Source organism: Malaclemys terrapin, chromosome 2 (assembly GCF_027887155.1).
Source record: "Malaclemys terrapin pileata isolate rMalTer1 chromosome 2, rMalTer1.hap1, whole genome shotgun sequence".
Classification (NCBI taxonomy): domain Eukaryota; kingdom Metazoa; phylum Chordata; order Testudines; family Emydidae; genus Malaclemys; species Malaclemys terrapin.
Genome location: NC_071506.1, coordinates 228,152,925 through 228,168,189, shown reverse-complemented (window position 1 = coordinate 228,168,189; position 15,265 = coordinate 228,152,925). Strand labels below are relative to the sequence as shown.

At 43.0% G+C, this 15,265-nt stretch overlaps 1 protein-coding gene across 5 annotated transcripts in view; it reads right to left on the bottom strand.

Moving 5' to 3' along the window:
• Positions 1 to 15,265, bottom strand: part of RAPGEF5 (Rap guanine nucleotide exchange factor 5) — a 241,355-nt gene that overhangs the window by 84,179 nt on the left and 141,911 nt on the right. For 3 of the 5 annotated variants that reach the window (XM_054020200.1, XM_054020201.1, XM_054020204.1), the window contains 2 exons: positions 8,164 to 8,282; positions 7,700 to 7,788 (listed from right to left, as the gene is read on the bottom strand). In XM_054020200.1, the coding sequence (XP_053876175.1) occupies positions 7,700 to 7,788; positions 8,164 to 8,282 (208 nt within the window). Of the gene's footprint in view, positions 1 to 430; positions 1,383 to 7,699; positions 7,789 to 8,163; positions 8,283 to 15,265 lie in introns of those variants that run through there. The other 2 variants (XM_054020202.1, XM_054020203.1) reach the window with 2 other exon arrangements.

Sequence of the window (15,265 nt, the reverse complement as noted above, 5' to 3'; positions counted from 1 at the left end):
TGTGAGTGAGTCCTTCCTTCACATGCTGTGGGTGGGTAATGAATGTGCTCTTTTTCATTTCTCAGAAAACTCTAATCTCACAAAAAAATCATTGTACTATAGCAACTCTGAACCCAGACTACACTGGAAACATTGGAATTCCCTGAGTACAGTGCATGGGCTGTATTCTCTGAAAGCAACATTCAGTATTTCATGATATAGTTTTGTGTGTTTTCAGCATACTTATGTAACTCCAACTCCCCACTCTCCCACAATCACAAACTTATTTTCTAATTAACCTCTAAGAAGGCACAATTCTCAAGTTATATAACATTACAGGGAGGCCTTAGGAAGAAGCTCTATGTTCTTTTATATGAAATGACTTCCTACTAAATAGCCACGGCAAAAGGTGCTAAAGTCATGCATGTTCTATGAGTCAATGTACACTCACCCTCTTTTGTCTCAATGGGCCATCAACCTTCCTAGGGTTCCTTTGCGTTGTACAGGAGCAACACAAAAGGAGAACTGATGAGCAGGCTTTGCTTTTCAAGACCATGCACTCCTGGGTGAATAGCTTCAGACAGGTGGTTTCTCAGGTAAAAAGCGCAGAGGATAAGGCAGGAAAGAAACACTGTTTTAGCAGTTAGATTGGAGGGAGAGTCAAAGACAACAGAGGCCCATGCAGGGCCGGCTCCAGGCACCAGCCTGGCAAGCAGGTGCTTGGGGCGGCCACTCCGGAGGGGGCGGCATGTCCAGCTATTCAGAGGCAATTCGGCGGATGGTCCCTACTCCCACTCGGAGCGAAGGACCTCCCTCCAAATTGCAGCCGCAGATCACGATCACGGCTTTTTTTTGGCTACTTGGGGTGGCCAAAACCCTGGAGCCGGCCCTGGGCCCAAGAGAGCTGCCTCTTGGTAAAGTGCAGTGGTGCAAAGATTGGCTGAGGACACTAAAAGAGGGAATTGTCAGTGTGTTGTTTGTGACCTCTTCCATTCAAGGAACAAGACTTGTGTACATTCTGCACATAAAAGAATTGTACCAAGAATTACTCTGCTGTGTCTCCCAGTTTCAGCTCTAACAGCAAACTGAGTTGCAAGGCCACAGAATCTGCTGTTAGTCAAGAAAGGGGCAACTATATGTTTTCCCAAGTAGGACTGATAGCATTAAATCCACTGTATGTATTATGGATGTGTAATGTGATATGTAATGCATCGTTATTGGTTTAGGAGCAAAATCCAGACCTAAGTATAAGGAATTGTAAATTACATAACAATAAGTGGGAGGAAAAGGATTAAGGGAATATAAGAAAGTACAGAGAGCCTCAAACCCCTCTCACACAGGTTTTACACTGATCCAGTGAGAGGAGAACCAGGCCTCAAGGGGCACACAGAAGGTAAAATGTACACTTCTGATTTACCTCAGAGTTTGGCCATATATTTTTGTTTTACTTTCTTAAGGCCCAATACACCTCTACCCCGATATAACACTGTCCTCGGGAGCCAAAAAATCTTACCACATTATAGGTGAAACCACATTATATCGAACTTGCTTTGATCCACTGGAGCGTGCAGCCCCTCCCCCCTGGAGTGCTGCTTTGCCGCGTTATATCCGAAATCATGTTATATCGGGTCGCGTTATATCAGGGTAGAGGTGTATTTGGTGGTTCTTCCTTGCATTCATCAGTAGAGCCCCCCCCAGAGGAGAACAGTTCCATTTTGTGGCCACTTCTGAGGTTTTGACATTTGTTTTCATTCCATATTGGAATATATTATTGAAAGAGAATATTTAGCTGAAATTTCATTTAGTCAAAAATGTCCAAACCAGCTCTACTGAACAGGAAATATAATGCCTGTCTGTGTGTATTACTGCAATGCGCTGCATATAGGGCTCTATAAGGGGCTGATCTGTGGCCTGCAGCTAGTGTAGAATGTGGCCATGAGAATTAAGCTGGGGGTAGCAGAACAGAATCTGCCTATCCACCACTTTGCCCCTCTGAACCAGCAGCTGGTGTATGAACTAAATCCAAATCCTTCATTGTAATTTTTCAAAGCCATAAATGGACTTTATCCTACTGATATATTTGAGCTTTTAGCTCCATATATTACATTTCAGGAAGAATCCGAGAGGTCCAAAGATTGTGCAAAACTGCAACTTATATCTTTGCTCCACTGTCTTGTGTCTAGGGAAAGTCCTAAACCCTTAAACTAAGGAGTGCTATGGGCCTATTTAAAAAAAACTATCTGAGTTTACTTTTTGGAAAGGTAAGTGGCATGGCATATTGATTAGATTGTAAACCTTGTATCTATTTGATCTTACCAGTTCTGAGGAAATAATAATAAGAAGAAGAAGAATCAGGAAGGCAAACGCTGCATTTGGAAGACAAACATCTGGCAACTCAAAAACGCCTCCCTCAAGACAAAACTGAACGTGTACAAAACAATTGTTATCACCATCACATATAGCAGTGAGACATGGCAACTGACCAAGAAAGATACGCAAAAGCTGAATGCATTCTATCACAAATGTCTGAGAAGAATATTGGGAACAACACAGAGAGATAGGAAGATGAATGAAGAAGTCAGAAAAATTACTGGACAAGACACCCTCTCACAAATAATCTACAAAAGAAGACATCAATGGCTGGGACATGTGCGGAGAATGGAAAAAGAATGCTTACCAAATACCGCCCTGGAATGGAAACCAGAAAACGCAAGAAGAAAAAGAGGAAAAACATGGACATGAACAGTTCTGAATGACATCAAGCACCTCAAAATGAAATGGGAAGATTTAGCGAGAAGGGCAGTTGATAGGCAAGGATGACAAATGTGGGTAGCCCAATGTACAGCAAAGCACGGGATGACTAAGGGCTAACGTTTTAAATAGTCTATGCAGTGTTTTTGTGAGCCATTTACAATAATACTGCAGCTAGGCATAAACAAACACAAACACACAACTATAGAACTGACCCTTCTGAAGGCTGCAATTGCCCTCTTAACAGGGCAAGAGGTGGCAATTAATATGGATAAAGGAATTCATTACAATGGGGAAAAATTGAGGGGAGAATAGGAATGATGTACTATTATTGCCTAATGACATATTGTAGGTTGCTTTTCTTCTGTGGCAAATCTGACTCTCAGAAGTCCCAAGTACAGGGGGCCTATCATCTCCCAACTAAGCAACTCTGACACAATTGGCAGGAAACACAGTTTCCTCTCCACTTTTCCATCAAAGGGATTGGGGTTTGTCTTCTACTCCTAGGAAAGGAGAAGGAGGTTTGAACCCCTACAATCACTCTCAGTTCTCTCCAACTCCTTGGTAGCATGGCTTATTCCATCATCAGCCACTGCCCCAGAACTCCCCACAGGGAGCCACAGTATGGAGTAAAACAGCAAGTAAGATCCATGGATTTGGGGTGAGGTACGGTGGAGACAAGGTAGGGTGGAACAGCAGTTCTCCTAATGCTGGCCCTCTGATCTTGGGCCTATATCCCAGAAAGAGCCCAGTCCTTGCAGGGATCCTGTTGGAGCAGCTTCAGCAGGCCCAGGGGAAACAAGTAAATGATGCTGTGGAGGTGGCACTGCCCTCTTCTAAGCCTTTCCCTCCCTACCACCTGCCCAGATCCATAAAGGATTTTATCCTTTCTGGCACACAAGCAGATTGGACAATTGGGTCCATACTATGGAAATTTAGTTTGCACGGTGGGTTTTACTTCTACACCGGGGTGGGCAAACTTTTTGGCTCGAGGGCCACATCTGGGTATGGAAATTGTATGGCAGGCCATGAATGCTCACAAAATTGGGGGTTGTGGTGCGGGAGGGGGTGAGGGCTTCGGCTGGGGGTGCAGGCTCTGGGGTGGGGCCAGAAATGAGGAGTTCAGGGTGTAGAAGGGGGCTCCAGGGTGGGGCAGGAGTTTGGGGTGCAGGGAGGGGAGTGAGGGCTCCGGCCAGGGGTGCAGGCTCTGGGGTGGGTCTGTGTATGAGGGGTTGCGGGTGCAGGAGGGTGCTCCAGGCTAGAACTGAGGGGTTCGGAGGGCAGAAGGGAGATCAGGGCTGCAGCAGGGGATTGGGGCATGGGAGGGGGCCAGGGGTGCAGACTCCAGGCGGCATTTACCTCAAGCAGCTCCTGGAAGCAGCGGCATGTCCCCACTCTGGCTCCTACACGGAGATGGAGCCAGGCAGCTCTGTGCACTGCCCCGTCCACAGGCACCGTCCCTGCAACTCCCATTGGCCTTGGTTCCCAGCCAATGGGAGGTGCAGGGGCAGCGGTTGGGGCAGGGACAGCGTGCAGCGCCCCCTGGCTACCCGTACATGTAGGAGCTGGAGAGGGAATGTGCCGTTGTTTCCAGAAGCCACAGCACACACAGAGTGGGGCAAGCCCCCGACCCTGCTCCCCGGCTGGAGTGCCGGAGCAGGGCAAGCCCCCGACTCCGCTCCCCAGTAGGACCTCGAGGGCCAGGTTAAAACTCTGAAGGGCCAGATGTGACCCCCAGGCCATAGTTTGCCCACCCCTGTTCTAGACTCCAGAACCAGTGCATTTCCTTTTGAATGTCATGGTACATTGTACTTTGCACAATTTTTTGTGTGGCAGTTTTGCACTACCCCGTCACTCAAACTTCATCAGGTGCAGTAATTATGCTATACCATCAAATTTATAACATCAGGATATTAACAGGTGAGCTGCACTACTAAAGTATATATGAAGGTGACACGGTAGCAGTAATGCACGTTTAATGCAAGGTTACCATTTAGTTATACAAACTACAATAACTTGTGTTTAGTCATTATGGTCCCCAATCATGCTTTCCTTGCCCACCCCAAACTCCCACAGACATCAATGGGAGTTATGGAAACTCAAGGAACACAGGACTGAGCCCCTTCTGTAATAGATCACTGGTGGTGTAAGAGCTTCAGATGGAAAAATTAAACATTTTAAAGAAAAAAGAAAAAAACATTTCTTTGGCTTCCTATATTTCTTCCTTTTCTCTAGCAGTACCAAGTAGACTTCTGTGACTGGGGTGGGGGAATATTCTCCCTGCAATTGTCTTGTCTGTGAAACTAGCTAGCTTTATTCAGTTTAAATCCCCTCAAGTAGATTATTCTATTAATTCTGTAGCTTCGGCTGACCCAATAACTTAAAAACCACCAGTACTTTACTAGCTAAAGGTCCTGTAAAATTTTAACCTTGAGCCTAGCATTGAAATTTATTTGCAAACAACTCATGTTGGCTATTGTAACATATTCTATTACAGTCTATTTTTTAAAAAATTCTGTTACAATATTTAATTTTCTTCTCTCCAGCTTTTAGAGATCAGAAAACATACATTCACAATCTATATAAGTGAAGGAAATTAGTGGGTTTTTAGGGTTAGAGGGCATTAATACTGGAGCTTATCTTTCTCAACAACTAAAAACATTATTATATTACATGCTCTACTGCATGTTAACTCTGCTAAACTCTTATTCCTCCCTATGAACATGAAAATAAAAACTAAATTGTCATTTATTTTGCTCTTTTACTTTACCAAGTTCCCCCACAGAGTTTTGGGGGAAGTTTCCAAAGTCTCTCAAAATATCAACTGAAAGTATTTCTATGTAAAGGACTGTTAGCTGATAGCAATAGTAGGCTCTTATCCTCTCTGTGGAGGAAATAAGTGGTTCTACAATGGACTTACATGAATTTTGACAGGTGACTCCATTGTGCCTTCATTTGAAAATGTAGCACATAAAGTCAATTTTTTAAAGATAAGCCCCATATTACTGTACAATTAAAAGGAAAACAATAGCAGCACAGGTGTCATGTAACTGCAGGTCAACTGGTAATGTTTAGGGCCAGCCATTTCATTGTTTTTATGGAAATCTGAATCCATCATCAGACTCTAAATTCTTGTTTTCTGAACAGTACCCAGCTTCTACTGACCACACTGCAGAGCTGAGACATTCTACCTAAAAGGATACATCATCATCTCCTTACAGCCAGTCAAGCCAGAGCAGCTGAGCTGGGACCCCCATGGGAAAAAATAAGCAGGGAGGTAAAACAGACATAATAAAATGTCAAGATATACTAGATATCTGATTTAAACAAGCCAGTAATTGTTTGTACTTAAAAAATAATGCAGAACATTACTGAAGACCTCAACATTCTCCAGTAGGATTACGAGGTTATAAACAAAACTAACAGCAGTTTATAGGAGTGACCAGCTAATCTCCCCAAATCTACATATGCTAATATGCATAAGTGAACTTTTCCCTGATCTGAATTACTCCGCCAGCAACATCCTTTCATGAACCACTTCTGTAATTCAGCCTGGGAATTGGTACAAGTACATTTATACACAGCACTATTATATTATACCTGAGGAAACAGAACAGTCAGACAGCGGTGCTTTCTCTGCACAAAATATTAATCTCTAGGCAGACAGAAGCAGCACAGGGAACATCATAATCAGACAGTTTGCATTTCTTTTGGATTATTCTCTGTAAATTATGCATCATTGGTAAGAAAATAAATTCTGTCCAACAATAAACTACTGACTTGTTCTGAGAATGGACACTAAAATTCCTATGAGAGTCACAGATGTTATTTATACTTTTTGTCACTTTAATCCTTTTAAACGTGTTTATTCTTAGTAATCTCATTTGTAGTGGGGCATATACACAAGCATTGAGAATGTGCAGTTTAACCCCATTGGGAACAATAAAAAATATCAATTCCATTTCCAGTCAGCTACATTTCATAGCCCTTCAGCAGCATTTTGAAACTCTGAAGGGTTGATCTTGTGCTGACACTTCACCAGCATAACTACATTCACTAAAACTGTAAATAGATTTCAGGTTGTAGGAACTCCTGATAAACTACCAAAGGAGCTCTGGTGACAGAAAACTGTGCATTTAGCCAGGAGACCAAGCTGAAAAATACACTACATGTCAAGTAGCCTGATCAATATAATAATTTGCTCCAGGCTGGAACAAATTATAGTCTCTAGTTGAAGACCCACAAGTACTACATTCTCTTATATGCTATATCTTGTGCTTTGACGGAAGTTTGTAAGACTTTTTATGAAGCAACAGATATGCCAAACATGCTTTGATGGTGGCAAAATTTATATTTACTTAGAAGATTGAACTGCTACATAAACTGTGAATCAAGTTGTCTGATCAATATAATAGCTGCAGGCTACAAAGAATTACAGTCTCTGGTTGAAGAGACACAAGTACTGTATAATAGACACTGCAGCTTGTGCAACGTAGGCAACAATGTAAAGCCATTTATGAAAAAAGCAGAAGTTGCTGCAAAGCATGTAGCTTCTGAATAATTTCATTAAATTGTTGACACTTCTGCCCAGAGGCTATGTGCCTCAGTTCAACACATTCTTATTGTCGGGTTCTCACGTTTCCTCCCTATATTGACATCAGGTACCAAGGCAGTGACATTAGTCAGCTGGCTTTCAACAAGGACTAGTGAGAATTTCAGAGGGAACAAAACCAAAAAACAAAACCCCAATGGCCTGGATTTGATTTCCTTTTGATAAACATAGCTAAGATATCACCTGACAGATCCAGCATGTGAGTTTAAATACAGCACTTAGAACCCTTAACAGCGGAGGTCATTATATGCACTATTACACGCCAGCTTGTCAGCCAAATATGCAGACAGTATCACAAACAGTAACCGAGGACACAGAAAGCTATGTTTTAGGAACCGAATCCAATTTGTACCTTACCTGTCTCTTTGTCTTGGACTGCTTCTAGGTGCAAGTCATTCAGAAGGTGCTCCAAAATCTTCTCTGGAGTCCCCGATACCACCACATATCTATCAGAAAGCAGAGAGTCCACAGAATCATCCTCAACTGAAGACTGTGAGCGGCTACTCCATTCATCCTCCTCATCCTCTTCATCAATATATTTAAAATAAGGCACATCAAATGTAGGCAAGGGAAGCTCCCTGCCTAGAAAGGCAGCAGAATCCTTCCTGTCTAAATGAGGGTCAAAGATCCTCAGCCTGGAACTTCCCATAGTGTAGAGTTAATAACAAAGACATTCCCTAAATGCTACAATATCTTGCCATCTTATTTCTCTTGCTGGTAACTGAGTCCATCTGGCTGCTGAAAGCTCTGCAGTCAGCTTGTGTGTGCGTGTCTGTCTCTCTCTCTCTCTCTCTCTGAGCGCCCAAGGAAAAAACTCTTACCTCCAATCATTCTCGGCACTCCCTGATGTGGGGGCAGGGCTATGTGACGACACTTTCCTAAGCACCAGAACATCTTGGTCTTGTTCCTTCACTTCAATAGTAGATACTTCATCATTCTGCTTTAATTTGGAGGGGGAGGAGGGAATAACAGAAAAAGAAAGTGGTAAATTCTCATGGGATTTGGAAAAAAATTGAGGGAGCTGATTAGAGCTACATTTTCTCCCTATGGAAGCTGCTACACACTGCAATTTCTGCCCATAATTTATACTCCAAAGCTTCATAATGCATCAGGCATCTGGGCAGATCTCTTGCTTGCCTTTTATATATATTAGGCAGAGCTGGAAATGAGGGAGAATTCCCTTTGCTGAAGTATTTAAATTAAGAAACAGGGTCAATACATCTGGTTGGACAGCTGAAATGAAGAAAGGTTCCCCTTTGTGACTTTTGTTACCAGTTTTTAGCACAGTGTATTAGAGGGTTATTCACAATACCAGTGATGTATTCATCTTCCATTTGAAGAATGCATGTTTCACTATTTTTTTAATTAATAAACTGGAAGACTGCTTACAATAGTCACAGAATTGCAAACACTTTCACAGCACTCTAACAGTAGGTAACTTACTACTCAAACAAAATGTACATGCTGTAAAACTACTCTTGTATGTTTAAACAGAGGCAATAAAACTAGTGAGATCAAAGATCATATATATGTTTCTAAGCCTCTATTTGTATTTTACATTCAAATTTCCCTCCTTCTCAACAACCTTTTAATTATAAAAACAAGACAACACAGGAAGTTAAGCCCCATGAGCATCCATAGTTTGAATCTGAGCTAAATCTGAGCTGAGATTTGGACATTATGGGTCAGTGCACTGATTTTCTTCATCTAGGTTCCCTTAAACAGGAGGGAGCTGAACAATCATCCGTTTCTGCTCACGCAGCCTATATCCATGAGCACAGAGCAACTAAAGCAAGCTGACTGTGCAGTGTTCGAGATGAGGGTTTGCTGCTGACTGAGCAGCGTGCATTGAAACATAGTGACTGATGAAGAGCTTCTGACCACAGTGAGATTCTCCTGGCAGACCCTGCCACAAGTGCATGAAGCCGCACAAAGAGAGGCAGGAAACGTAAATGTAAACAGATATTTCAGCCACTGCTGCTGCATAGGGTTACCATACGTCCGGATTTTCCCGGACATGTCCGGCTTTTTGGGCCTCAAATCCCCGTCTAGGAGGAAAACCCAAAAAGCCAGACATGTCCGGGAAAATAGGGAGGGAGAGACCGGCGGTGCTCGGCCGGGGGCCGGAGCCGCTGGGGCCGGCAGTGCTCGGCCGGAGCCGCCGGGGCCGGCGGTGCTCGGCCGGGGCCCGGCAGTGCTCGGCCGGGGGCGGTGGTGCGCTCGGCCGGGGCCGGAGCTGCCGGAGCCGGCGGTGTTCGGGCGGGGGTTGGGCTGGGGCCGGCGGTGCAGAGCCGGGGGCCAGGATGCTCGGCCGGGGCTGGAGCCGGCGGTGCGGGGACCGGGGCCGGCTGTGTTCAGCTGGGGGCCAGGCTGGGGCCGGGGCTGCGGAGCCGAGGACCGGGGCCGGAGCCGGCGGTGTTCGGCCAGGGGCCAGGCTGGGGCCAGCCAGGGGTGCTGGGCCGGGGCCGGGCCGTGCTTGGGGCCCGAGCCAAGCCGGGCAGGAAACGCCAGGGCCAGAGCCACACCCCCCCACCCCAGCTTGCCTGCTGCTTCAGGCTTCCCGCGAATCAAATGTTCGCGGGAAACAGGGGAGGGGAAGGGGCAGGGGGCAAAGCGTCCAGGGGATGGGGCAGGGCAGGGGCCCGTGGAGTGTCCTCTTTTTGGACACTTAAAATATGGTAACCCTACTGCTGCAGCTCTGACAATGTATTAAAAATATCAAAAATGCTTCATGGTAATTTGGTTTGGCATTACACTGTTCAGTAATTGTTGTTTGCAGTGTAGTTGTAGCCGTGTCGGTCCCAGGATATTAGAGAGACAAGGTGGGCAAATATCTTTTCTTGCATTTTGCTGTGATGCTGGGAATACCTTTCCCAGACCTCAAGAAGAGCTCTGTGTAGCTTGAACGTTTGTCTCTCTGACCAACAGAAATTAGTCCAATAAAATATATTACTTCCCCCACCTTGTCTCACTGTTCAGTAAATCAGACACAGGTTTTAGCCTATTTTTGAAGCAATAAAACTAGCACTTATGTATCAACTGTACAGTATCCATAATCCATCACAGGAGCAGAAGAACTGGGAGGCTGAGAGAGCAGGGACTGCTAGTGCCCCTGCAATGGAAATATTCTGGGGGCTCTATCCCCAAATAAACTCCTGCACCATATGGAGGGTGGCGCAGAGACAAGAACAGGATTCAGAAGAACTGGAGTGGCCACTGCAGGGCTCAGGAACAGGATGGGGAGCAGGACCTGGAAGGGCTGAAATGGGCATGCCTGGAAGCAGTTGGGACCCTCCTTCCCAGCCTGGAGCCAGCTGCCCACTCCTCCCCCATCTCAGTACCTCTCCTCACTCCTCCTTCTGTCCCTCCAACCCCCTCCCCCATCTACCAGCTGATAGAGAATCCCAAGATATGAAAGATTTACTGAAAGCAACTATGTTCGTGATGCCATACAGAGGTGCAGCTTTATGATTAGCCTTTTATTTCCTTATTATTTAATATTTATTTTGTGGTAGCACTCAGAGGCTCTGATCCTGCACATATGAAGACATAATCCCTGCCCCGAAGAACTTCCTGTCTAAGATGATTTCTGTATTAGAAAACACCATGAAGAATTGACCTATTAAATTTCTTCAAGGTCAGACATACTGGTACTGAACCAATTAATGTCCGATATTCATTGCAACCCTCCCGAGGGGCATTAGTGAGGAGCCACATTACAGGAATACTGATGCATAACTGTAATCTTCTATTTCACCAGATGTGTTTTTGTTGCCTATACATTTACTAAGCTGCAATGAAAAGAGAATAAAGAGAGAAAATAGCACAAACAATTCATCAAAAGACAGGTTTATACACACAAAACTCTCTCTTAGACATCCTCTAATCCTGATACTCATTTCCCCTGAAACCATAGATATTTTAAGGTGTAATACATATTGGGCATGTATATGATGTATGGTATTAACATCAGTGGACCATCTACACGCATATATATGGAAATGGGTTTCTAGTGTGTGTAAGTGTGTATTAAAGACATGTACATTTTGTGCAGAACACTAGTGGGCAGTGGTGGAGGCAGAAGCTATATCATACTGACAGGACACTAACAATATCTTATCCTGGGAAGATAGTTTTCGATTTGAAATCCTGCTAAACACAAAGCATTTCCAATATCAAAATAAACTAAACTAATGTTTAAAATCTCCCTTAACCACTTGGATAAGAGTATGCAAATTAACTGCACAGTGCCCAGATAGTAAAATTTTAACAAGGTTCTTCCTTTCTGTCTTCTTTGCATATTTATTTCGAAGTATAGAATGACCCCGGGGCCAGGTTTTGGCTTCGCAAAATGTATTCATTCAGGACTCAGTTAATAAATAAAATCACATGAAGAAAGGACCTATACATGTCCCAGGGTTTAAAGCATTTGTGTTTTCAAGACTAAAAGATATTCATTTGAAATTATGTAAAGATAAAAGAATGTTTCTCCTATTAGAATCTTGTATGGTCCAGGAGATAATTAATGAATGTTGGAAGAAAACTGAACCAGGGCCACCATCAGGCTGCCCTTCCTACACCCATGGGGAGAAGAGAACAAGGAGGATAGAGAATGTAAAGTATTCGAAAGGGAGGGCAGAGCCCTTAGCAAGACTATGCCTCATAGAATGTAACAGTGTGAGTCAAGATATGTTTCTGTTAATAGTCATTTTAAGTTTTCATATTCAAAATATTTAACAAAACAAACACTTAGCACTTCTTTTTCAAAACAATGTACAGGCATTGTCTAACTAATCTGTACTATATCTTTGTGTGCTAGGCAGGTCTGTATTATTATCCCCATTTCATCAATAGTGAAACTGAGGCAAAGAGGCTGCCCAGAGTTACACTGCAAGTCAGCAGCAGAGTCACAACTAAGCCCTAGTCTACACTACAAACTTATAATCAGTAGAACTACGTCGCTCAGAGATGTGGAAAATCCACACCCCTGAGCGACAGTTATACTGACCTAACCCTTGGTGTAGACAGTGCTGTGTCAACAGGAGGGCTTCTCCCCTCGACATAGCTACCACCTCTTGGGGAGATGGGGTACCTATGCCAACAGGAGACGCTCTCCCATTGGCATAGGTAGCGTCTTCACTAAGCATTACAGCAGCACAGCCGCAGCATTAAGTGTAGACAAGCCCTAAAACTCAGGTGTTCCTGGCATCCCAGCTTCTAGCTCCATTCACAGGATCACAGCTACTACTTTGTCAAATAAGCAAAACCCATTCACTTCACCCCGGAGAAGGGGGGGGGAAATAACTGAGTAATAGCTGGGTTCAGGGTTTGCTTGGTTTTGTGCTTTTGTAGAGGAGGCCTGGCCTAGCTAGAGGATAGACCACAGAATGGAGAGTCAGGAGCTCCTAAACTATAATCTGGATGTGCCACTGAATCAATGTGTGGCCTTGGGAAAGTCACTTACCCAGATTCAATGTTTCTCTGTTTCCCTGTGGACAAAGCATCTTATTTACTTACATGGGTACTGTGAGGATTAATTCGTTTGTGCTTGCATAGTGTAACCCACACACCTGCTGGGTGTGGTGTTCGGTCCTATCTAGTGGCACCAAGACCACTTAGAGAGAGAAAATGAGTCTGCTCTACAGCCGTAGCTAACAGCCAGTTGGCTTTTAGCTCATGCTGTAGAGGCTCATGCACTGAGCTCCATAAGTCCCTGGTTCAATCCTGCCCGCCAAGGACCGGGGTCTGTTGGCATTACAATAGCACTGTCAAGTACTAGCTATTATACTTCATGTTTGCTGTGCTTTTTAAGTAATTGCCTCTTGGAATCCAAGTACAGCACACCTGCCTTATTATATCACCCCTACACGCAACCTACTTATGGTCAGGAGTTTCAAATAAACAATAAGAACTACTTGACCTGGCAGCTCTTTTGACCAATATTAAAGTCAATTTCCCACTAACAGAATCTATTTGTCTGCTATTGAAATAAGCCATATTGTCTGCACTGTGATTTAATTAAAACTAGGCCTGTCAATTAATCGCACTTAACTCATGCGATTAACAAAAAAAATAAATCACGATTAATTGCACGGTTAACAAATAGAATCCAAATTTAAATTAAATATTTTTGATATGTTTCTACATTTTCAAATATATCTATTTCAATTACAACACAGAATACAAAGTATACAGTGCTCACTTTATATTTTTGATTAAAAATATTTGCACTGTAAAACTGATAAACAAAAGATATATTTTTCAATTCACCTTGTACAAGTACTGTAGTGCAATCTCTATCATGAAAGTGTGACTTACAAGTGTATTTTTGTTACATAACTGCACTCAAACAAAACAATGTAAAAGTTTAGAGCCTACAAGTCCACTCAGTCCTACTTCTTGTTCAGCCAATCGCTAAGAGAAACAAGTTTGTTTACATTTATGGGAGATAAGGCTGCCCACTTCTTAATTACAACATCACCTGAAAGTGAGAACAGGTGTTCGCATGGCACTGTTGTAGCTCGCATTGCAAGATATTTATGTGCCAGATGCGCTAAAGATTCATATGCCTCTTCATGCTTCAGCCATCGTTCCAGAGGACATACTTCCATGCTGATGACGCTTGTTAAAAAAAAATGCATTAATTAAATTTATGACTGAACTCCTTGGGGGAGAATTGTATGTCTCCTGCTCTGTTTTACCCGCATTCTGCCATATATTTCATGTTATAGCTGTCTTGGATGATGACCCAGCACATGCTGTTCATTTTAAGAACACTTTCACTGCAAATTTGACAAAATGCAAAGAAGATACCAATGTGAAATTTCTAAAGATAGCTACAGCACTTGACTCAAGGTTTAAGAATCTGAAGTGCCTTCCAAAATCTGAGAGGGATGAGGTGTGAAGCATGCTTTCAGAAGTCTTAAAAGAGCAACACTCTGATGCAGAAACTACAGAACCCAAACCACCAAAAAAGAAAATCAACCTTCTTCTGGTGGCAGCTGACTCAGATGATGAAAATGAACATGCATTGGTCTGCACTGCTTTGGATTGTTATTGAGCAGAACCCATCATCAGTATGGACACATGTCCTCTGGAATGGTGGTTGAAACATCAAGGGACATATGAATCTTTATCACATCTGGCATGTAAATATCTTGCGATGCCAGCTACAACAGTGCCATGAGAACACCTGTTCTTGCTTTCAGGTGACATTGTAAACAAGAAGCAGGCACCATTATCTTCTGCAAATGTAAACAAGCTTGTTTGTCTGAACAAGAAATAGGACTGAGTGGACTTGTAAGCGCTAAAGTTTTACATTGTTTCATTTTTGAATGCAGGTTTTTATTGTACATCATTCTACATTTGTAAGTTCAACTTTCATGATAAAGATATTGCACTACAGTACTTGTAAGAGATGAATTGAAAAATACTATTTTTTTTACAGTGCAAATATTGGTAATAAAAATAAATAAAGTGAGCACTGTATACTTTGTATTCTGTGTTGTAATTGAAATCAATATTTGAAAACATAGAAAACATCCAAAAATATTATTGTTTAATCGCGCGATTAATTTTTTTTAATCGCTTGACAGCCCTAATTAAAACAATAGAAAAATACTACCATTTATTTTCAGCTTGTCAGCAACTCTGGAATGCTAGAAATATTTATGTATGTTAGGTAACTAGACAAATGGAACTGCCTACTTAGCTGGTCTTAAGTTTTGTAGGTCTCTTCACATAACTGGGGATATGACCCTGTTAGCTGTGTGAATTCCTAACGATATTCAAACACAAATGACAGTGCTGAAAACAAGAACAGAAGGGGTGCAGGTTTCAGTGTTGCAGACATTTCCACATTGATTTCTCTGTATTACCAGCAATTGACAGGACACTGGCACAATCCAACCTCCAGTCAAATTC